Source organism: Cyprinus carpio, chromosome A24 (assembly GCF_018340385.1).
Source record: "Cyprinus carpio isolate SPL01 chromosome A24, ASM1834038v1, whole genome shotgun sequence".
NCBI lineage: Eukaryota > Metazoa > Chordata > Actinopteri > Cypriniformes > Cyprinidae > Cyprinus > Cyprinus carpio.
In genome coordinates, this window is record NC_056595.1 from 21,237,653 (window position 1) to 21,261,046 (window position 23,394).

At 35.5% G+C, this 23,394-nt stretch overlaps 1 protein-coding gene across 2 annotated transcripts; it reads left to right on the forward strand.

Annotated features, from left to right (window-relative positions):
• Positions 1 to 13,048: 13,048 nt before the first annotated feature.
• Positions 13,049 to 22,586, forward strand: LOC109068157 (ankyrin repeat and SOCS box protein 10-like). 2 transcript variants are annotated; one of them, XM_042714641.1, is made up of 6 exons: positions 13,049 to 13,315; positions 14,580 to 14,843; positions 17,316 to 17,583; positions 18,522 to 19,026; positions 21,896 to 22,009; positions 22,200 to 22,586. In XM_042714641.1, the coding sequence occupies exons 1-6, from the start codon at positions 13,231 to 13,233 to the stop codon at positions 22,383 to 22,385; spliced, it is 1,422 nt and encodes a 473-aa protein (XP_042570575.1). In that variant the 5' UTR covers positions 13,049 to 13,230; the 3' UTR covers positions 22,386 to 22,586. The 2 variants fall into 2 exon arrangements, with proteins under 2 accessions (XP_042570575.1, XP_042570576.1); XM_042714642.1 differs by lacking the exons at positions 13,049 to 13,315; positions 14,580 to 14,843 and adding an exon at positions 14,998 to 15,367.
• The last annotated feature ends 808 nt before the right edge of the window (positions 22,587 to 23,394 follow it).

Here is a 23,394-nt window from a genome sequence, read left to right on the forward strand (position 1 = left end):
TAAAGCTGGACTTTAAAGGAGGAGCAGAGCATTATCAGTGAGTGGGCGCTGCCTCCCACATCCAGACATCAGCATTGAACATTTAACATGGTACTGGCCTGACCAAACGTGCTAATTGCTTTATTTCCACTGTTGCACTCTAGGAGATAGTGATTGCTGTTTTAAATATGTTTCTAATTTCACCTGAGCGCCTGAATAAAATATTATACATAGTCACCAGTTATAGACAGCTTAAGTCATAATACACACATAATAATACAAAGAATCACCAACAAATCCACCATAAAACTAATTTGCTCGAAGAAAATGTTCAAAAATAGCAAACTATTAGCTAGTTTAAGCCACTATTGGCAGGAAATCACTTACAGGCATTTGTCTGATTGTTTATTGGTCTCCTACATTGACCTGGAGAATTTTTGCTTTGACTTGCTATAACAGTGCAGTTGCCATTTTTAGACTATGCAATAGAGCTGAATTCAGAATCGAAGAACAGGCCCCCTTTCAAATAATGAGTGTAAATGGGAATTGGCCACACCCCAAAGGAAGTTAAAGGGATACTCCATTCCAAAACAAAAATTTTGTCATTAATCACTTACCCCCATGTCGTTCCAAACCCGTAAAAGCTTTGTTCGTCTTCGGAACACAATTTAAGATATTTTGGATGAAAACAGGGAGGCTAGAGACTGTCCCATAGACTGACAAATAAATAACAGTGTCAAGGTCCAAGAAAATATGAAAAGTATCATCAGAATAGTCCATCTGCCATCAGTGGTTCAACCGTAACATTCAAGTGACGGAAATACTTTTTGTACATGAAGAAAACAAAAATAATGACTTTATTCAACAATTTCTCTCCTCTGTGTCTCTCCAAATCAGCGCAGCGGCATTTTAGCAATTCTGAGCTGTACACAGGCGGCTTACGCTCTTCTGTATCAGCCGCACCACAATAATATGTTTTTTACATGTATTTACGCTTTGGTTTCAAAGCAAACAACGCACTGGCGCAGCGTGGCTGACACAGAAGAATGTATACCATCTGTGTACAGCTCAGAATTGCTAAAATGCCGCTGCGCTGATTTGGAGAGGCGTTGAGGTGATGTGCGTTACAATAAAGTCATTATTTTTGTTTTCTTCATGTACAAAAAGTATTTCCGTCACTTCATAATGTTACGGTTGAATCACTGATGGCAGATGGAGTATTCTGACGATGCTTTTCATACTTTTCTGGACCTTGACACTGTTATTTATTTGTCAGTCTATGGGACAGTCTCTAGCCTCGCTGTTTTCATCCAAAATATCTTAAATTGTGTTCCGAGGACAAACGAAGCTTTTACGGGTTTTGAAAGACATGGGGTTAAGTGATTAATGACAAAATTGTCATTTTGGGATGGAGTAATCCTTTAAACTGAAATTATAGGAAGTTAAAATTCCGTTTAGTGTTCCTCCAACCTGGTCTAAGAAATAATTAAATATAAATAAATGTATATAAATCAAATATCTGTAGGTGACTTTTTAAACAGATTTGTTTGCACGTAAGACCTACAAAAACTTATTTAAAATTTAAATGTAAAGTTTGTCTTTAAATCTATATTATTTATTTATTTTAAATAAGTTTTTTTAATTTTTAAATTTTGAATGTATATTTTGTATTTTGTTATGTGTTATTTTTTTTTTTTTTATTCATTTATGAAGTATGTCTTGACAGGCTTTCCTTCTTTGGTTAAAAAAAAAAAAATTGCACTTTTTGCTGTTATATGGATTTCTTACTGAATTCTACTTACTACGCAAAAATTCTATTGGAATTACAATTCTGCATCCTATTTAAAGCCATTAATTTAACTGGAATTTGAAAAGCATTCTCAATTCAATTACAAATGGAGCACAATCCTGCTATGCAATATGTATACGAGGGAACATACTGTATGAGCCGTACAATGATAAATATGTTTGACATATGATCAATGTTTTCAAAGCTTCATTCAACACAAATGCGTGAGCACATGACATCTGTCAGGAAAAGCACAGGAACAGCTTGTCAATGCAGAGAGCTTGGCACAAACCATGAGATTTCTCCTTCAGGGACTCGACCTCTTGTCATAACATGTCATGAGGAACAGGCTTACTGTCATTCATAACCTTGTTTACATGTACTGGACTATTTGCACTCTCTAGCCAACCCGCTAAGACTCCTCTTTTCTTGCCTTTTTACAACAAATAAGAGGCAATTCACCCAAAAATGAAAACACTTATCCTTTATTCATCCTCATGTTATTCCAAAGGTCTATATGAGATGTTTGACAGAATATGAACTTCTGAACTATGAACTGTGTTTGGCTTCACTGATGTCATGTTTAAATAGGAAATTAGATTTGACAGATATACTGAAGATGAGATTAATTACAGTCTGTTCCTCATACAAAACTATCCGATGTGTTTAGAAAGCTTGTAATACAGCACACCGCATTTGTGATATATTAATAGATTTATGATAGATTTCAGATTTTGATAACGCTTTTCAGGGTTGAACAATATTAAAATTCAGTAATACACATAATACACTGCTACAACTGAATTTAGGTATCAGAACATTAAAGAATATTCATTTCATATTCAGTTTGAGATTTGTTAAAGAGTAGATTTCAGAATGGATATAGAGATTCATTTTAAGTGAGCATTAGATGATAGCAAAGGTATTTCAAATACAAAAATATGGTAATGAACATGCACAATTCCAAGTCCAATCTTGACTGATAAATACACAAACAAACTGTAATAACCAATAGAGTAGTAATATATTGCACATCATGAGTCCTAGTAATCATTCAGTTTCATTATATGGAAATTCTGAACATTCTGTCTAACATCATCTTTTGTTTTCAATAGAAGAAAAAAAAACAATATGGGTTTGGAACAATATGAAGAGGACTAAATGATGACAGTTTTATGCTAACACATTATGCTACATGAAATTTATTCTGTGTGCAGGAGCCAAAAGACAAATTATTGCTGAGGTACCTGTGAATATGAAAAGCAAATAAATAAATAAATACATTCTTCCATCTAGATAAGCAATGATGGGAGAAAAAAGCGATACAGCAGAGAGCACATGGACATCCACACATATAAAAGCACACTCTCCAGACACGTGTCATTTACCAGACAGAAAGGATGAACTACCCAATTGTTTTATAGGCTGTGGGAACATGCTCAAAATCTCATTCAGCTGTGAATATTGCTGAAGTCAGCTTAAACGCTGAAGTAAGACGTGCACACCCAAGTGTGATGCCTTAAGACAGGTGCTGCAGCTAATGTGAAAGTGCAAGCGTCTTTAAACTGGAACAGATTATATGAAGCGCCATCTCATTTCGGACCACTGAACTGTCTGTTACAGGGTCGCTTCTCTAATGCACTGGAGGTTCATGACGCTGTTCAGTTTTGCGGCAGCCTCTTGAGACTGTTTACTGAGAAGCAACAGTGAGCATAATTACACTGACCACACTGCCTGACCCAGGAAATAAATCATCGGACATCCGCGGCCAATCTAATGCAATCTAAATCTGTGCACCGACTAATAGAAGAACATGGCGCTATGATGAGGGTAGTGGACACCTTCATTTACTTCATTCAGTTGGATCAGTGTTTGTTTATGTGTTTGTTCGATTAGAACTTTCTGTAGCTATTTTAAGGATGAGAAAACAAATGGCTGGGCTAAAATGCAGCAAAATAAGAAAAGAAAAACTAAATCTTTTTAGTCTATTAAAATATGGCCCAAAGTTATTAGACTCTATAAGCAGCAAAAGTAGCATCTTTACCTGTTTGTTGTATGTTATTCAAAGTTGTGAAGTTCTTGTCATTATTTACTCTACATATTTACCCTTTTGTCATTCCAATTATTTACGTTTACGGAACACAGATAAAATTTCCACATTGCATAGCACACAACAAATATGGACTGTTTTATGGGATTTTTTGTCCTTTCTAATCACTATAGACCATCATTCTATAGAAAAGAGACAATTTTACATGCATTTTACAGACGGGTTTGTTCAATGTGACTTAAATTGCAAAGACTGTGTCTTGAAGGGGACATCGGATGCAAAATTCACTTTTATATGGTGTTTGCATATAAATGTGTCTTGGCAGTGTCTAGACACAACCACCCTACAATGAGAAAAACCCATTCACTCCTTTTTTTTTTTAATCCCCAATAAACTTATTATCAAGTCGTTTTGATTTTCTGAGCAATATGACACCCCTCCCAGGACCGCAGAAATATTTCAGCCCTCAGCCAGTTATACCTGTCCATCATTTTCTCCATGCTCAAGCAGCTGTAGCTCATAAGCAATGCAGGTGTTTTATTATTGGATGTAAAAGTGAACATAAGAGTCTTCATTTTCTCCTGACATCAGAGCCACTGAGAACGCATTGGATTTTTATTTTTATTATTATTTTTTTTTATGGTAATGCGTCACCGAATACACCTAAATTTGTTTATGTCTGCACGAATCATTTCATTTCAGACTGCTATATATATATATATATATATATATATATATATTATATATATATATATAGCTGTCTGGAGACATATAGACAATTTTCATGATTACTTGCAAATCGCCTTTCCTCTTCCACAGAAGAGAGGGCCAGCGTGAGAAGAGCTCATTAGCATTTTGAGAGGAGCTGTTTTTGACAAGTTAAAATGGGTGCTGTTTTTTCACGACCATTGAGGAATTTTAACTAAATTGGAGTCTTATGAGAATAAACCTGAACTTACAAAAGTACAAAAAATTATATTAAATTACATTTAAAATGAAATTATGTGTTGGCAACTAACTGAAAAGTTTAAGTACTATAATTTCTCAAATTAATCCTGAAATAAAAAAGTGCTAACAAGGCAAAATAATAAATAATACAATTAAAATAAAAAAAATAAAAATGACAAAAGCACATAACAAAATTAAATTATTATTATAGGGGTCATATGATTTCGCTAAAAAGAACATTATGTATTTATGCAGTTTAAGGTTAAAAAAAACACATTACTTTCCACATACTGTATTGTTTCTCATCTATGCCCCACCTTCTGAAACGCATCGTTTTTTTACAAAGCTCATCGGTCTGAAAGGCGAGGCGTGCTCTGATTAGCCAGCTATCCAGTGCGTTGTGATTGGCTGAATGCCTCAAGCATGTGACAGAAATGTTACACCCCTTAACATACTGTGATGCGTGTCCCAGTCAGAACACCAGCGCGACAAGACAAAAACATTAAAACCCATTACAAACGAGCCATTTGTAGCATCCAGTGGGGACATAATTACTGATTATAATGACCTATACTGTGTTTTTACGAGTTAAGTCGCATCACGCCACGTAAGCATAAAACAATGTCTACATTTGTGATTGGAGAAATGACAAACAACAAGTGCTACTCTAAACTGCGCAAAACTCGCGTTTGAATCATCAGTGGCAAATTCTTTATATATGTAAATGTACTTACAGACTGTGAGTCAGAAGCGCCGGCATTGTAGTCTTCTCTCCCAGGATCAGGAAACAACGCTCCATAAAATGTGCTGCACACATCTGAATATTTGGATTGAACTGTTCTGGAACAGCGCTGGAACCACTGATTTCTAGCTGTGTCCTCTTTTGGAAGGCTAAACAAAATATTTTCACTTTCACAATGAAACAGCATCTCCACAACATGGTGCTGGCGGCAACAGCGAGAATCAAACTTACGCCTTTTTTCCTTGCGTGAACATTTGGGCGGCGTTATGCAATTCTTCCCACATCATGACGTAGATATGTGGGGGTGTGTTTAAAAGAGGTGTTTTAGGAGGGCGTGGACAAGTCATAACTTTTATAAAGTATATCTCTTTGGGTTTGAGACCTTAGTCTTTGCAACTTTAAGGATCTTATCTATTCACGAACAGCTTGTAACACTCCGAAGAGAAAGGTCACATCATATGACCCCTTTAACTTATTAATTAATATGACAATAAAAATTATATACAAATATTAATAAATACTATTTATCATATAATTAATATCAAGATAACACTGCTCCTGGTAAATGCATTCTACAAAGAGCAAATAATTTGTAAAATGACAAAGAAGGTCTTGACATACAGACTGACCAACAGAATGCATCAACACTAATAATGATGATGTGGCCTTGCATCAAGTAATCACACACTGTACTGTGGGTTTGGTGATTTTTCTTTCTTGCAAATTTCAAGGCTCAGGTAAAAGAATGATGGCTAAATGGATAAAAAGCATGAAAGAAAGGATATACCTCTTTTCTTGAGAGTGGAGAGAAGCGTCAAACCTGAGGGAACCCATCAGTCCTGTCGTACAATGAACTTGTCAGATCGGAGGAACTGTGAAATTGAAAATATCAAAAGGTCTTGTCCAGTAACAAAAACGTGAAATTGAACACAAGCTGGAATACCCTGCAGCACACAAATCACTGGTCACAAACTAGAAGGCAGAGAAAATTTGTTTAGCAACTATGTTTTTAGTAAACTGTGCAAATAAATGCATGCAGAAGCAATTTCTAAATGAGACATGCAAACCTAACAAAGCAATGTAAACATATAGAAACATATATACATTTTAAAATGACAAATATTCAAAATACAGTTTACTGAGCCAGGCAGATATGTTTTTTTTCTTCTTATTTGCTTATGAAGCTGTGACTTAATTCACATGCAATTCACACTGCAGTTTTATCACACTGTTTGCTGACTGCACAAGATGACCTTTCACAGCGAACAGCAGTCCAAACACATGAGTCAATTCCTAATGATATACACAACACTCATACTTATCACTCAGGGATGAAGGTATACAAAACAAGATCATAAATAGCTGTTAACTTTTTACCTCTCTACATGGTCTTTACTGAGAGCTAACCCCTTTGGGAAAGCTTTCAGATGTACCATCTTTGGGCAAAGTGGATCATAATCACAGTCAACAGGACCAAGAGTGAGTGCACACAGATCTGTGGTCTGTATTGATGGGTTATTGAGTGTGCTCCACATCTCCTGCTGATGTAGTGCTACATAGGCAATGAAACCAGAGGGGTTCTCATCTACAGAAGAGGATCTATGATCATGAACATTAGGGGACACTAAACAACAACATATTTAAAGAATACGTTCACAGAGTTTCAACCAGCTTTGTATTGCTTCAGTGTCTGTAATATATGTAAATGATTACTGTAACCTCTTCCCAGATATCCCTGTTTATTTGTCATCCACTCCGCTGCATGGTGCAAAACAAGTCTTAATGCACTCCACCAAACTACAGATCGATTTTCCACATTTTTGCATTTCCACCCACTGACAGCTAGAAGGACAGATTGGCAGCAACAAAATCAAGTGCATTATGAATGTTGAAATTTTTGGCCAAAGGAAACACCACAATTTTCACTCAGAAATTGTTAGTAGCAGAAAGGCTGTGTTCTTGTTCATTATTGTGATGTTTTTAATCAGCCATTTGGACTCTTATTCTGACGGCACCCATTCACTGCAGTGGATCAAATTCTGTTCAGATGAAGAAACAAACTCATCTACATCTAGGAGGGCCTGAGCGCAAGTACATTTTCTTTTTTGGGTGAACTACTCCTTTAAGTTGCATAGACAACTTTAAGATCAACAGCTGTATCTGAACATCTCTCTCTCACACACAGATGTGATCAATTTTTACAATTTTATTGGTTACTCAGACAGGCGCCGTAAGCAGAGCTAAATTTCTGAAGCTGTAAGAAATTCATCGCAATAATTAGCCACCAGTGAGCATGTCACATTAAAAAGATCCAAGACTGACAAGTCTGACCTATAACTAAAAATGTAAAGTCCTAATTGTTTCAGACAGCAAAACCATATTATTCAGCAGGCTTAAGAGAAGCAGCAGTGCTCCCTTGTGTCAGTTCCAAAACCTACCAAAATGCCGAGTCAATCAATGGACAATATCTTAATTTCAAATACATTAGTAACAGAAATGAGTAAATGAAATTCAGAAAATTATTAATTTGTGAATACACAATTAATTTCAGCCTATATTTACCCATCTCAACTGTTAAATAGGATTGTCTATATAAAATCAGAATTATATAATCACTTACACCATGCTCTGAAAAACTCTTATTGGTCAACCACAATTCAGTAGGTTACACACTCTAAATCTAACCTACATGAAGCTATAATATTTTAACAGCGGCACTTGATTGACAAAACTCACGTATAATACACACTACAACAAAACTCAATTATTCACTAAGTATGCACTCCTGAAAAGCGTTGAGGCCAAAATTAAATGCAGCACAGATGTTAGTGCCTCTCATAATTTGCTGCTCTGTAATGGGTATCTGCAGGTGCAGCTCTTTAACATAATTGGCATATTATGCCGGAAGCTAATTAACTGTAGGCGTGACGAGCAATTTACATCCTCTCACCACCTGAACCCTGTGCCTTCTCTGGCCAGGTGTTCTGTGGATTTCAAAAGTGCATTCGCTTTAGACTGGGTGCAAATATGTTTGAGTCTACAAAAAGTATCAATACACAGCAATAATAAACAGGGTGAGTCTCAATAAACTGAACTCAAATCATACAAATCCATGAATTACATTGCTCAAGAACTATCCGCAGAAAGCACCCTGCAATGTATCACAACAACACTGGATATCCAACAGCATTCGGAGGACTTTAAAACAAACACTTTAATGCAGTTTTGTAACAGTATCTAACTTTGCCCTCTTAGCATAAAATTAGTTGGGATATAACACAGATGATGTTCTCATTCATCACATTGGAAATGTAAGTTCAAGTTGTGTGATTCTGACACTATGTGGTAGGGAAACTCGTATATATTATATAAACAAGGAAAGTGGTTTTCGAGTCATTCCTTTTTGAGTCACTGAACCAGGAACCTTTGTTTCGGCTCTGGAACCAATGTAGGCTATGACAATTTTGTCCTCACACACAGCTATTTTGGATTGAATTCTCTAATGTTATCAATCGTAGTGTGCTCCAGGGTTTCTCTCTGCTTTTTAAGGATGTACTGTTTGGCTTCTTTAATATACAAAAAGATCAAATTTATTAAATTTTTATTATTAACCTATTATTACTTCTTGCAAAATTTCATATTCACCGCAGTAAATTCACTTCACAAAATCCTTTATATATTGTTTTTAAAAAAGAGGTTCAACAGTATATCCAAGTCACCTCTTTTTACGTAATGTTGATATTCTCTGTATTTTTATTTTAGCTTCTTTGAAATTTGATTCGTTCTTTGGAAAACATAAGCGGCCTATAGTTATTAGTTCAATTAACAATTTGACCTTTGCGGTATAATTCCTGATATCTCTTTGAAATATTAAAATGTTATTCTAGGATATACAAATGAGTTAAATTTTGTAAGCGTAAGCCTTTCTTTACCATTTTTCTTGAAGATTTAAAACTCTGTGCATGATTTCTGACTCTTGTAATTAGAGAGCTGTAAAAACTGTTAATCTGTTCAAAAAGGTAGGATACATCATTGTCTTGCTCACTGGCATATGATATACTGTCATTGTTACATTTGTTTATAAAAAATAAATAAAAATAAAACTATGTGACCTTAAAACGTACTTTAATCAAGTTATTTGTGTGTGTGTGTGTGTGTTCCTCTGTAGGTTCATCCTGACACTGGTACCTCCAGCAGAGTGATGAGCATCATGAACTTGTTTGTTAATGACGTGTTCGAGCGCATCACTACAGAGGCTCAAACACTATAACAAGCGGTCGACCATCACCAGCAGAGAGGTGAAGTCCGGCTGCTGCTGCCCGGAGAACTCACCAAACATGCCGTGTCAGAGGGCACCAAGGCCGTCACCAAATACACCAGCTCTAAGTTATCACCTGTGAGCTGTCCAAAGGAATGAGGTTCATTTCAACAACAACAACAACAACAAAAAAGTAACATGGGGCATGTTTGCAGTTACTCTTCAATATCAATAAATGCACACAGAAAATTTGGTGCAACTGTTCATTATTCTGATTTAGAAAGCAAGTGTTTGATTTACAAGTGCAGAAGAATGCCAAAGAGGGACAGAATGATATCGAATAACCATACCATACCCACAATAAATACCATGGAACTAAATTTGAAATTTTTTCAGGATGAAGTTCCCATATGTGGGCATATATGGTATAACGTGGACATTATACCATATGTATATAGCATACGAGGGTATAATTTGGTTTAAATGTAATTTTGTGGCAAATTAAATCTAAAGGTTTTTCATTAATGCTGCATTTTTGTTCTACTAAAATTCTCTAATTTAATAAAGGGCTTTATGGCTTATAGAAGTTGTGATCACATGCAGTTATATTATGCAAATCAATGCATTAATACCTCAGTTTAGCCTCTAGGTCTGTGACCCTGCATATTTACACCAAGTCATGTGCAGAAATCTTTCACACTGTAGCGTTGTATTTTTGCCACTAGATGGAGTCATTTTAACATTATTGAGACTGGAGCAGGAACATTGCAACAATTTTCACAGAATCTCATAATATTGATATTTTTTTCAGGAGGTAGTGATAAATTAGTCACAGATTGGGAAGGAATAGAGCAACACTTTCATATGCTATGTGAGCATGTTTTCCCACACAGGAGTAATTATTTGTATGGGTAAATTAATACAAAGACTTGAATACACAACAAAACTATTTTTTGTATCTATCTATCTCAAACTAAAGAAACCCAAGCAAATCACAATGACTGAAAAATAAATGCTTTTATGATTCTTAGAAGCAGAAGTATATTGCATGGACTGCAAAAATAATGTGTGTGTGTGTGTGTGTGTGTGTGTGTGTGTGTGTGTGTGTGTGTGTGTGTGTGTGTGTGTGTGTGTGTGTGTGTGTGTGTGTGTGTGTGTGTGTGTGATTAAATTGTAATAACTACATAAATGCTGATTTTTTTTTAATGCGTTTCTCTATTAAGCTTATTTATGTACATGAAACGATATTTATGGTGGAAGACGCAAAGCTCTGAGTCACATGCCTTGTGAGAGACACATGAATATGATAAACCAGAAGGAGCTATAAATCAGCTATATATAAATAAAGTTTTAAATAAAATGTTATTTTCATATTTAAAATGCTGAAATAATAACTTGTCCATTTGACAGTCTAGTAGCTGACCAATGAAGTATTTCACAGAGGGAAGCTTTAGTGAAAACAAATCACGCTTTGCCCTTCATTAATCAGGGAATTCTGAGGAATACTGGGCCCAGACATGGTGTTTCGTATTCCCTGTGCTCTCTCCCTGACTCCTACGATAAGCCTTACTGATGATCTTATATATGCTAATGATGGCATGTCTATGGACATATTACAGCGAGGGTGATGGTGTCATTAATGACAACGTCTTAAGCGTTATCGTCATCATCACCATGTTCCCCTTGATCTTGCGGTTCCCTCATAGATCCCCATGCGCTCATTTCATTTCTGCACACACAATCTCCCTCTCTCTCTCTCTTTTGGGTGGTATAAGCACATTACCAATGGGGACATTAGTAACTAATGCAGGCACTGGGCCCCGCATTGTTTTGGTGCACAAGTACATCATTAGAAAATGTTCTACTTGGCAGGGAAGCGTGTATTAACTCGGCTCGCAATAAAATGAGGTTGTGATCAATTGTTAAAGTTATCGAGAGCTATTAGGTTGAAATATGAACCTCTCAATTGCCATAATGAAGAGGGTGCCTGATCGTACACAATCAACAGAGCAACATACACCATGCATTCCGGGTGCTCGAAAGAACGACAGAAAGCAATTTTGCAGAAAGAAAATGCAACCGCGTCGGCCTAACCTCATTACAAATTTCACCTCATTACTAAATTTCAATAATCTACTCAAAACGTTAGGACCAACCAGCTATAAAACAGAATTGCGAGCTTTTTTTGAGCAACGGGACAATGCGGCTATATCATAAATGCCAGTCTCATGAAGAATTACATTTAATAATGCCAGCTAACTTTTGATGGCGGCACCAACGTTGACTCACAATTTTGGCTAACTCGCTGCATAAATTAATTTTATCTAATATTCTCTACTGAGGCATATTGATGAGTCTTAGCCTCGGAAATTAAATTAATCCCCCAAAGTTAATGTTTCGGAACTGAACAGAGCCCAATCTTGAGAAGAGCAATGGAAGACACTGTCTGGTACCACATTAAAGTTGCTGTTGTATTGTTAGATCAGTTTAAAATTGTTACAACTTGTATATCCGCCTTCAGCAACTTCTTTTAGGACCTATACATGATGGAACAAATCAGAAGAATGACTTTGTAAGTTATTTTAAAGCTGTATTAGCAGATGCTTATAGTTGTGTTTCTCACTAGACATGATCCATATTTGCTCATCTTTGCATCCTAGTAAACTACCGTTGAAAAGTTTAATCAATAATTAATTAAACAAATTAATACTTTTGTTTAGCAAGGATGCATTAAATTGATCAATTAAAAGACATTTAGAAACTTTTACTTTTTTTGAACTTTCTCATTCAAACACTGTTAAAAAAGTATTAGTTTGCACAAAAAAGAAAGAGAAAATAAATACAATACTGTTATTAATAATAAGAAATATTTCTTGAGCAGTAAATCAGCATATTAGAATGATTTCTGAAGGATCATGTGACACTGAAAACTGTAGCAATGATAGAAGTTCATCCAGGTCTCAAAATAGGATCATCATGGTTCTCATCACATGAGTCCAGTAGATGTTCACCTTACTGCGCAAACCACAAACTAATGCTCTTGAATGCTTCATGATGTTCTTCGATCTGTCTTTGCTTCATCAGGGCAGATTTCATCTCATCCCACCATTTATACAGCATTCAAACAGCTCATAATCATGTTGGTTATTCGTCGAAAAAAAATTTATTGTTATCAATTAGTTTCAACCAATTAGCTTGCATTTCTAATTCTTGGTCTGCTCTTTGTTCCTTTAATTAGTAAATTCATTAGTACCGTCTAGTGTTGCACGCCAAGTAGATGTTTCAGCAATGTATTCTTATGATTTTAACATGAGGCACAGCAGTGATGGCAGTATTAAGTGGAGGATAATCAGCAGGAACTAATTGTCTAATTGCACTGATGAAGGTTACGATCATTAGCCTGTTTTGGAAGTCCGGTCCTCAGCAGCGTGTGGCTGTCTGACCGGACCATCCTAACCCTACAGATGGCCTCACTGTTAAGCTCACGGCAGGACAAAATGACAGACATCTTCTATCCACGGGGAGCAAGACAAACGAGTGTGTGTCTGCGTACGTGCATATGTATATGCGTGTTGCGTGTGTGTGTTGTCCGCAGGGAGCAAGACGAACGAGTCGAAGGAGTGCTGATTCAATGCACTTCTTTCTTTTTCTTGCTTGAGAAAGTCCCTGCCTCCACAAAAATTGAATGTCCACCATTTGAGAAATGAATTCATGGAAGTCACTGTCTTTTTTCCCCATTAGTAAGTGTTTAGTTCAACGTTTTAAATAATTGCGTTACAAGGAATGATATTTAAAATACATTTGGGAGGCAATGGGGCGGGGAAAGTGCCTACATGTTTTGCTGATGATACCCGGGCCATTTGGAAGACATCAAAGTAGTGAGGAGGTAGCCCAGATGCATATTATAAACTCATTATGTGTATCATTTAAAAGGATGTACTCCAGCAGCAAAACAATCTTCCCATTCTCTGCCTCGCCTGTAATGTGTGTTCGCAAAGTCGCAACTTTTTGATGCCTTCAGTCAATGTGACAGCTATTACTGCATGGCAAAATGGAATAAGATTCATTTATATTCCTATTGGCAGGGTCATTAACATATGGATAAGACATTGCGAGTTAGTGTTTTTATAAGAAACCGGAAACTTGAAATTTCTAGAAAAAAAAGAGATGGCTGATTGTCGTTTAAGAAATTAATTATATTCGTAATTATTGCATTATGATGCATTTTTATATTGAGGAAACATAAAAAGATAAATAGAAGAGTTGAGAAAGCATTTTAAATTCAAATCCAGTTCCTGAATTTTAATTGAACTGAGGTAGCAAACAGGATGCAGAATTGCAATTTGAATGTGAAGAAGCAGAATTAAAATCAATTAAAATTTGAAATGAAAAAAAAGATGATTTAACTCATAAAAATATAGAAACAATTAAATAAAAAGCAACAAAGCCTTATTTAAAAGTTTTGAAAAACATTTAAAATGCCTTCAAAGTTTAAAGGATAGATACTAACAAAGTTTTCCGCAGAGCTGACCTGCTGGTAAACATCTGTTTTGATATAAACAGCAAGTCAATGTAGCAAACAAAGTTATATACCACCCATGTGACTCTGTAAAAATAGTCCCATTTGCACGTGGCCAAGCTCCTACTCAGATATCAAAACACGCCCAGAGAGCAGAAGCAGAAGGCCATTTAAAAGATCCCAGGCCTTTTAGTGACTAGACCAAAAGACTTCTAAGAAACTAGTGTTAAGGCAAAATCAGATTCATGTCTAGAAGGAGTCTCATGTATAAACCAAGCTCTCTGCGCTCTTTAGAACAGGAAAGGCACCAGATGAGACTGGCAGCCCCAGTTCTCAGTGGCTACCTGCTGAGGAAAGAAGCCCGGGACAGGGGGACATCTTCAAGGCAGACCGTAGGAAACCCTCCGATGGTGTGCCAGGACCCTGTTGTCCAAAATGCCCTGTACACTGGAAATGTAAAAGCCGTGAAAGAGATCTTCTCCAAAGGCTTTCCTTCAGACCTGTTCATCCAGCCTCAGGGAGGAGCCATGCGCTGGAGTGCAAATGGAAAAGTGAGAGGTAAGAATAAATTGTTTGAGTTGAGTTTGACTGTGCAATTGTCTCCTAGAGATCTGTTTCAATTGTCATGATTACTTGGACTGTTTACCTCTCAGATCTACAGCCTCTGGTTTCTGGACCTTTCTAAAGGTCATGCCAGGCAGCCTTTAAATAGCCTCTTTCTAAAAACAGGCAACAGACTAAGCAAATATATTCAGGGCAATCATCTGCAACACTGTGCCCAGTCTTAAGACTAATCCAGGCAATCAAAGTCGAAGCTGGATTCGCATCTGCTCCTTGCTTTACCTCACACATGGGGCCGAAGATTAAGTTTTGCAAACAAAAGGAATATCGCAGTGATGTAATTGCGACGGCTCAGGCGTCAGGACTTATCCTCCAGTTCTGGAATGCGCTTCTAGTCGGAGATGACCTCACTGTTATTAGCATCATCGATGACCCAGAATATGCTTTTCTCTTAGATGCCATATATGACACCAGTAACATAGAGGAGTGGAAGAACTTCAGGTTCAACTACAGAGGGCTAAGTATGCTACAGGGACACAAATGACGTTTTGGTGTTTGTTAAGATAGCTTGCTATACAAAATATTTTGGCTGCTTTTTCAGTGTACTTAATTAAAATGAGCTAAAGCATTAGAATGGCTGAGTATTTTATCACAACCTAATTTCATTGTTTAATCCATTAAAATACATAAATGTGAAGTTTAATAATTTTGTGTAATGTAGTTGTGTTGTGACTACATTAATCATTTTTGTCGCATTAACTGAAACTGCCTGAGTGGCTTCATAGAGATTTATTACCAAAACATTATTACCATAAAAACATTTTTGTTAATTAAAATAAATGGTAACTTAAAATATATAATTCATAAACTTGTTTAACTTGATGTATCAAAATAACAAACTGAAACAAAAAATGTATATATATGCACATATTTAAAAATAAAAACTATGAAATTACAAAAAAAAAAAAAAAGATGCCAAATGTGTCGTGATGGAATGTTACGGCAGCAATTTTTGAGCAACAATGACTGGTTGTCAATCATAAATTAGACAATGCTTATCTCATTCAACATTTATAGTATGAGGTTTGTGTCAGTGCAGAAACTTTTATGTTTCAGTTTCAGCTTCTGAGGAAAAAGACATTTCTTGGAATGATGAAGATTGTTTTTTTAAACAATGTTTCACACTTTTGAGGTAAATACAATGATAAGATAATCTTATAAATATGAAAATCAGAATATTAAACCAGGGTGAAATCTCAAACCTTACTACCTAAAATTAATTACTAGCACAGAATATAGAATAAAAAGGTGTGAAACAAGTCAACCTAGGGTTAAAACTGGTTAACAATTTTAAAATTAATTTCTTTTCTCTTTTTTGTCATGCACATTTAGTTGTGGAGGAGTATCACAGCAATGTACAGATTCCTGCACTTGTACACAAGCACTCAAACTTTGTCACACTAGCACATCTTCATTTCCAGTATTTCCACGTCAGACTCACCTGCTGTCATAGTCATTTGTTCCCCTTTGTGTTTCGGTTACACACAGATTGCTCTCTTCTTATTGCACCCACCCCGACTGTGTCTTTGAGGTTGTCTTGGGGTCTTTTTATAAGTTTGTGTTTATGTTTGTTCCTATGAAACCTACTGATACCGATCACAAAAATGAGTATTGTATAGGAGACAAATGCTACTGCACTTTGACTATGACATTACAGTCACATTGCATACTGAATGATGAAAAACAACCACATATGGTTTGGATCTGGCTTGAAAATAATTTAAATAAAGGTAAATAAATAATTAAGGACATATTAAATTGATCAAAATTGAGAGTAAAGACATTTAGAATGCTACAGAACATTTCTATTTCAAATAAATGTGTTATTTTGAACTTTCCACTTCTATATATATATAAAAAAAACAACAAAAAAAAACAAAACAGAAAATCATATTTATTTTAATCAGGGTTTCCACAAATTTTGTAACTGTAATATTGATAACAATAAGAAATGTTTCTTGAGCAGAGTAATGGCTGCTGAAAATTCAGCTTTGCACCACAGAAATAAATTAATTTTATTTTATATTATTTAATTTACATTATTATTTATATAATTTTTTATTTTAAAATCTATTCAGAGAGAAAACACTTAAGTTGTAGTCATTTTTCACAATATTGTTTTTATAAAATATTGTGTAAAATATAAAATACGTAAAAATAATGTTTTAGATCAAATAAAATGCAGCATTTGTGAGAATAAGAGGCTTCTTTCAAAAACAATACTTACCGATCCCAATGCACCAAAAAAAGCAGAATTTTGCTGCTCATTGGATGCTTAGCTAAAATACCTTGAATCTTCAAACTGTCCAGTCCTGTTCATGATTTCCTGACTGAAAATTAAATAAAGCTTCAAACTAACTGTTGTATTGAATATCTGTATTGAAAATCTCATAATTCTGCTTTTTTCAGGACTGTGGTCATTGACATATGAACAAGAGTTGACCACACCACTGCACATCACCGCTGGTCGGGGTTTCACCGAATGTCTGAGGCATCTCCTTCTGAGGGGCGCTCGAGTGGACCTGTCACCTGGGGGCACCACTGCCCTGCATGAGGCCTGTGAGGAGTGCCAGCCCGACTGCGTCAAGCTGTTGCTGCAGTACGGAGCCAATCCCAACGCAACCAATGAAGACGGGCAGATGCCGCTGCACGTGTGCACTGAACTCGATTCACTAGAGTAAGTGCTTGTTCAGTACAGTAATTACAGGAAAACCTGTGGTGAATTTTGTGATTTCAAATGACTGTCAGATTGGCACTTGAAATGAAGGTACTGGTCAGAAGTTTGGAATAATTAATATTTATTATTTTATTTTATTTTAATAAAGGCTCTTCTGCTCACCAAGGCTGCATTTATTTGAAAATAAAGTAATTTTATATATATATATATATATATATATATATACATAGGAGAGAGAGAGAGAGAGAGAGAGAGAGAGAGGAGAGAGAGAGAGAGAGAGAGAGAGAGAGAGAGACAGAGAGACTGTATTTTAAAATGTAATTTATTCCTGTGATGCAAAGCTGAATTTTCAGTTAGATGAATAAAATAATTGATTTTCTGTTTTTTTTTTTATATCTTACCCCATCTTACCTTAAACTTTTGAATTATACTGTATCATGGATTTCTGCAAAAATATTAAGCTACAGAACTTTTTTCAACTTTGATAAGAATAAGAAAATGTTTGTTGAGCACTAAATCAGCAAATTAAAATGATTTCTGAAGGATCATGTGACACTAAAGACTGGAGTAATGCTGCTGAAAATTCAGCTTTGCATAAATTATATTCAATATATATATATATATATATATATATATATATATATATATATATATATATATATATATATATATATATATTCATACAGAAAACAGCTATTTTTAATTGTAATAACATTTCACACTATTACTGTTTTCACTGCATTATGGAACAAGTAAATGCAGCCTTGATCAGCATAAGAGAGACTTCTTTTAAAATCATTAAAAATATATATTATTAAAAATTTTGACTGGTAGTGTACTTGTAATATACACTTCTATGCTAAATAATATCCTACAAAATTAATATCACTTATGCGAAATGTATTATAGCCGGACTTTTGAAGTTTTTTCTGTTCCAGATGTGCCAAACATCTAATCGCATTCGGTGCTTTGATCAGCGGTCAAAGCTTGGATGATAACGACACACCCCTTCATGTGGCGGCCCGCCATGGCCTTACTGATCACGTGGAGCTCTACTTACGACACGGAGCTGCACTTAACCTACAAAATGATGATGGAAACACACCGCTGAATGCCGCCTGCTCCCAGCCACAGGACTGCACGTCTCTGGAGCGCTACAGCCGTGTTTGTCACATGCTGGTGGCTGCTGGGGCAGACATTCATATCAGTGACGCGGACAAGCAGACTCCACTGCACATGGCATGTAAGAATGCCAACCCTGACGTAGTGGATCTACTGCTTCAGTATAAAGCATTGGTCAACGAAATGGATTATGGTGGCGATGCACCCATGCATAACATCCTGAAGGTGGTAGCTTACAAGATGGACCATGAGCCTGAGAGGATCGTACAGGCACTTCTCAATTACGGATCCATCAGGGTGTGGCCTGGAGCTCTGCCCAAGGTCAGGACTGGAGAAGAGAGTCTGTGGCTATAGCTGCTTTCCATTCAAAGTGGGATTATATTTCTATATCCCTACACACTGAAGAATTTGGTTCTTAAGCAGTTCTTTGGGGTAGCTGATCTGCTATATAGCACAACTGCTATACAAAGAACTGTTAAGCCCTGTATAGTTCTTTAAAGGTTTTCTAATGCTCTCTTAGCATCTTAGGTTCTCAGCCTTTCAGCCCCCAAGGCCCCCTTATAAGGAAATATTCCAGGGCCCCCACACAGGACTTTTTGACCTCAGAAAAGCATAAAAGTGAATTCAAAACAGATTTTGTCATTGTAGTAAATTCCCATTCATAGCAAACAAATGAAGAGTGGAGTAACATATCTAAAATCTAAGGAGGAGAATGGGGTTCTTATGGTTCTACATACTGTAGCACCATTTGACAAAGCTGCTTTAAAGATAGGTGCTATATAGCACTTAAAGTGGATCCCATTTGATTACGAGCCAATAAACCATTTTCAGTGTTATTTAGCACCATTTTTCGTCTTACTGGGAACAAAATCCTTATCTAATAGTCACATTCTTGGATATACTAAATTTTATATTTTTCATATATTTATCCACATTTTATCCTTAATGTTCTTTGTTTCACTCTTATTTTGACTATTTGTTTCTATCAGGACTGGTTCCAAATTATTATTAAATTCCGTTAAAATTCAGATTTTCTGACTAGGGATATACATTACTGACTACTACAACCCCAATTCCAGAAAAGTTGGGATGTTTTGTAAAATGCAATAAAATAAATAATCTGTGATTTGTTAATTCTCTTTAACTTTTTTTAATTGACAAAAGTACAAAGAAAAGATATCCAAAGCTTTATGTTGATGGCTGCAACACACTCCAAAAAATTTGGGACAGAGGCAAAATATAAGTAAAAACGGTTTTGGAATATCCAAATTAAACTGTTTTAAAACAGTTCAAAGTAAGCAGGTGAATTGGTAATAGCAGGTGAGGGTATCATGTTTGGGTGTAAAAGGAGTATCTCAGAAATAAAAAAAAATTCTCAATGCAAATTTGCAAAGAATTTCGGTCTTTCACCAACAAACACACTTAATATTGTTTTTTTTTCAATATTGTGAAAAGACTCAGGGAATCCAGTGTTGGGCAAGGCAGGAAACCTCAGCTGAATGTGTGTGAGCTTTGAGCCCCCTGATGGCATTGCATGAGAACCCGTCCTGCTGCGGTGTGAAATGTAACCATATGGCCTCAGGAGTACTTTTTAAAACTGCTGTCACTCAACACAATCTGCCGCTGCATCAATAAATGCAACTTGCATTTCTGTTACTCTAAGAGAAAACTATACATCAGTTCTATGCAGTGATGTTGTGGGGTTCTCTGGGCCAGAGCTCATCTCAGATAGTCAAAAAGACAGTGGAAATGTGTGCTGTGGTCAGATGAGTCCACATTTCAACTTGTTTCTGAAAAAAAAATGGACGTTGATTTCTCAGTCTCCAAGACCAAAGGGACATCCAGATTTTCACCAGCGACAGATGCAAAGGCAAACGTCTGTTAAACATGTCTCTGTCCCAACTTTTTGGAAAGGGTGTTGCAACCATCAGTCAAAATTTGTTTATATTTACAGAATACAATTAAGTTGGTCAGTGAAAACATTTTGTCAAAGAAATAAATGTTAAAGAGAATTAACAGATCTCATATTCTTGATTTTTATTGCATTTTACAAAACGTCTCAACTTTTTTGGAATTGGGGTTGTAATTTTTGCCAGAAATATACCTTTTAAGAATTGGAATTGGAAACTAACCTTTCTGCCATTTGTAAGGAACGAACCCACTTCTCAAGAAGGCATCAATCTGCAATCCGTAAATTACAGTTTTCTTATGCACAGGTATTTATCCTATTGAACTAATATATATAGAAATAAATTAACTCAAAACCATCATTAAAGTTCACCATAAGCAGCATATGATATTTTATTTGTCACAAACGCAGAAATAATCACTTTCAGATGGATTGAGTTCTGTCTTTCAAAAGCGCAGTTAAAAACACTTGATATCAAGCATCCAACTAGTCGCACTTGTGCCAAATAAATTGCCTGAGTCTTAACGAGGCAAATGTTAATAGGAGATTAATTAGCAGTAATTGCAGAAATTCCCCACAATCCCCCAGAGGGGGGCCCAATCTGTTTATCAGCCCAAGTAGTTAATTATTCCATGCAATGTTCCCCCAAAAATACAACTTTGCACCTTTGACCTCCACAACACAGGTGGGGCTGTTGCACCAGGTGGAAACTGACAAAAAACTGCTCATCTATGACCAGCTTCCCTTCCACTGTATGTTACTGTGAAAGACACAGAATAGCATTTCTTTATCATTTTAGTTATTAATAGCAAAGCGAGATCTGATTCACAATCTAAGAGGTTTCTGAAGAACACTGAATTTGGATCTTTTTTCAGAAATAAACAAGATTTGGTTTTTATTTGATTTCACTTTAATGAAGCTTTTATAAAAAAAAATTATTTAGCAACAAGGATGCATTAAATTGAATAAAAGTGACAATATAAACATTTATAACATTACAAACGATTTCTTTTTCAAATAAATGCTGCTCTTTCGAATTATGTTGCATCACATGAATAAATTATTTTAAAAATATATTTTATATATTCAAAAATGTTTTTATAATATATATATATATATATATATATATATACACACACACACACACACACACATACAAAACCACTATAAAAAAGAAAAGAAAAAAACACTAGATTCTTATTTGTTAGTTTCATTTTCCTGTTTGTTTGTTTGTTTTTTCTTTTAATATGACATCTTTATTCTCTAATATATCTGGCGCAGGTGTTGAAATATTGCTGCACATCTCCAAGAACAATAGAAGTGCTCTTCAACACATATGACCGCCTCAAAATCACTGAAGCCTGGGTAGAAGCTGTACCTCCTGAGGTGTTTCAGGTCAGATGATGTCAAGCTTTTGACTTTTTTCTTAAATATAATGTATATATAATGTAATGTATATATGTATATAAATATCTAAGTAAATGCTAAAAAGCAAGTTTTATTGAAATAAAAAGCACCTAAAGAGCTCAAAATAATCTTCTCACAATAGCATATAATATAAATTAAGTATATTGTTTTCACACAGAAACACCGGGAATTCTACGAATCCCTGTTTGCACTGATGCAAACTCCTCGATCTCTACAGCATTTGGCCCGCCACAGACTCCGAGTGTTCCTGGAAGGTCGCTTGCATAAGGTGGTCCCTAAACTGGGTCTCCCAACCTTTCTTAAAAATTACCTAATGCTGGCATTCAGAGACTATATTCACTGAGAGAGACCACAAACCTGACACTGTACAACATACAAATTAAGCATGCAGTGATTGAGTTTTGTACCATGAAGTGCCATTGAGTTTTGTTTTATTATGTGTGATTCTGAATTATTTGTATTGGAAAACTGTCCTGACTTTACCAAAGATGATGTAGTCAGGTGGCAATTTTATAGCGAATCATTAAATGGAGGTAATGCTTAATGCCAATCTGTGAGAGAGATTTTTAATGTAAAATGTATTTTATTATTACTGATATCTATTTTAAAGCCTTGGGAAAGAAGATAGAAGGTTGTTCGTGAAGAATAAAACAGGAGGATGCAGAAGGTCTGTATATTTAATTATATCCAGTGCAACACACATTCATTATTACATTAACTACCACAGTGGGGCGCCATGGAGCTCAAGTGGAATCTGAATTTCTATTTAAAGTTCTCAAATCACTGATAGGAATCAATGCTTAATTGACGGATTTTCAATGGAATATATTAAAAAGTAACATTCTGACGCTTTAATGTTTTAAATTTCTTGTCAAATAAAATCTTTCAAATGTATTAGTACTGATTTAACTTATTAATTTGAGCTGATTTCCCAAAGTTACTTAAAAATCAATTTATGCACTACATTTAAAGCATACTGATTTGTGGGCCAACTACAAATGCATTTAAGTATTTTCCAGTAAATATGTTCAAATACTGATCTATATAAAATAAAAAGCATTTTTTTTTCAGGAAGGCAAGGTTCTGTTTTTCTATTTTATTTTAGCAAATTGTCCGTTTTTAAGCTTGATTTGATTGATTTGCTTGTCTACACTGAGGTTTTCCTTATCATTTCTAATTATCCTGTTTTTACATCACATTTTATATTAACAGAGGACAACAGAAAATCATGCTGAAACATTACAATTCAGTGATTTGACATTTATATTCAACATTTTAAGGTCAAGATTGGACAAGATGGGGTCTATTACAAAAGGATTTATATTGAGTCAATTAATATTGTTTTAGACATA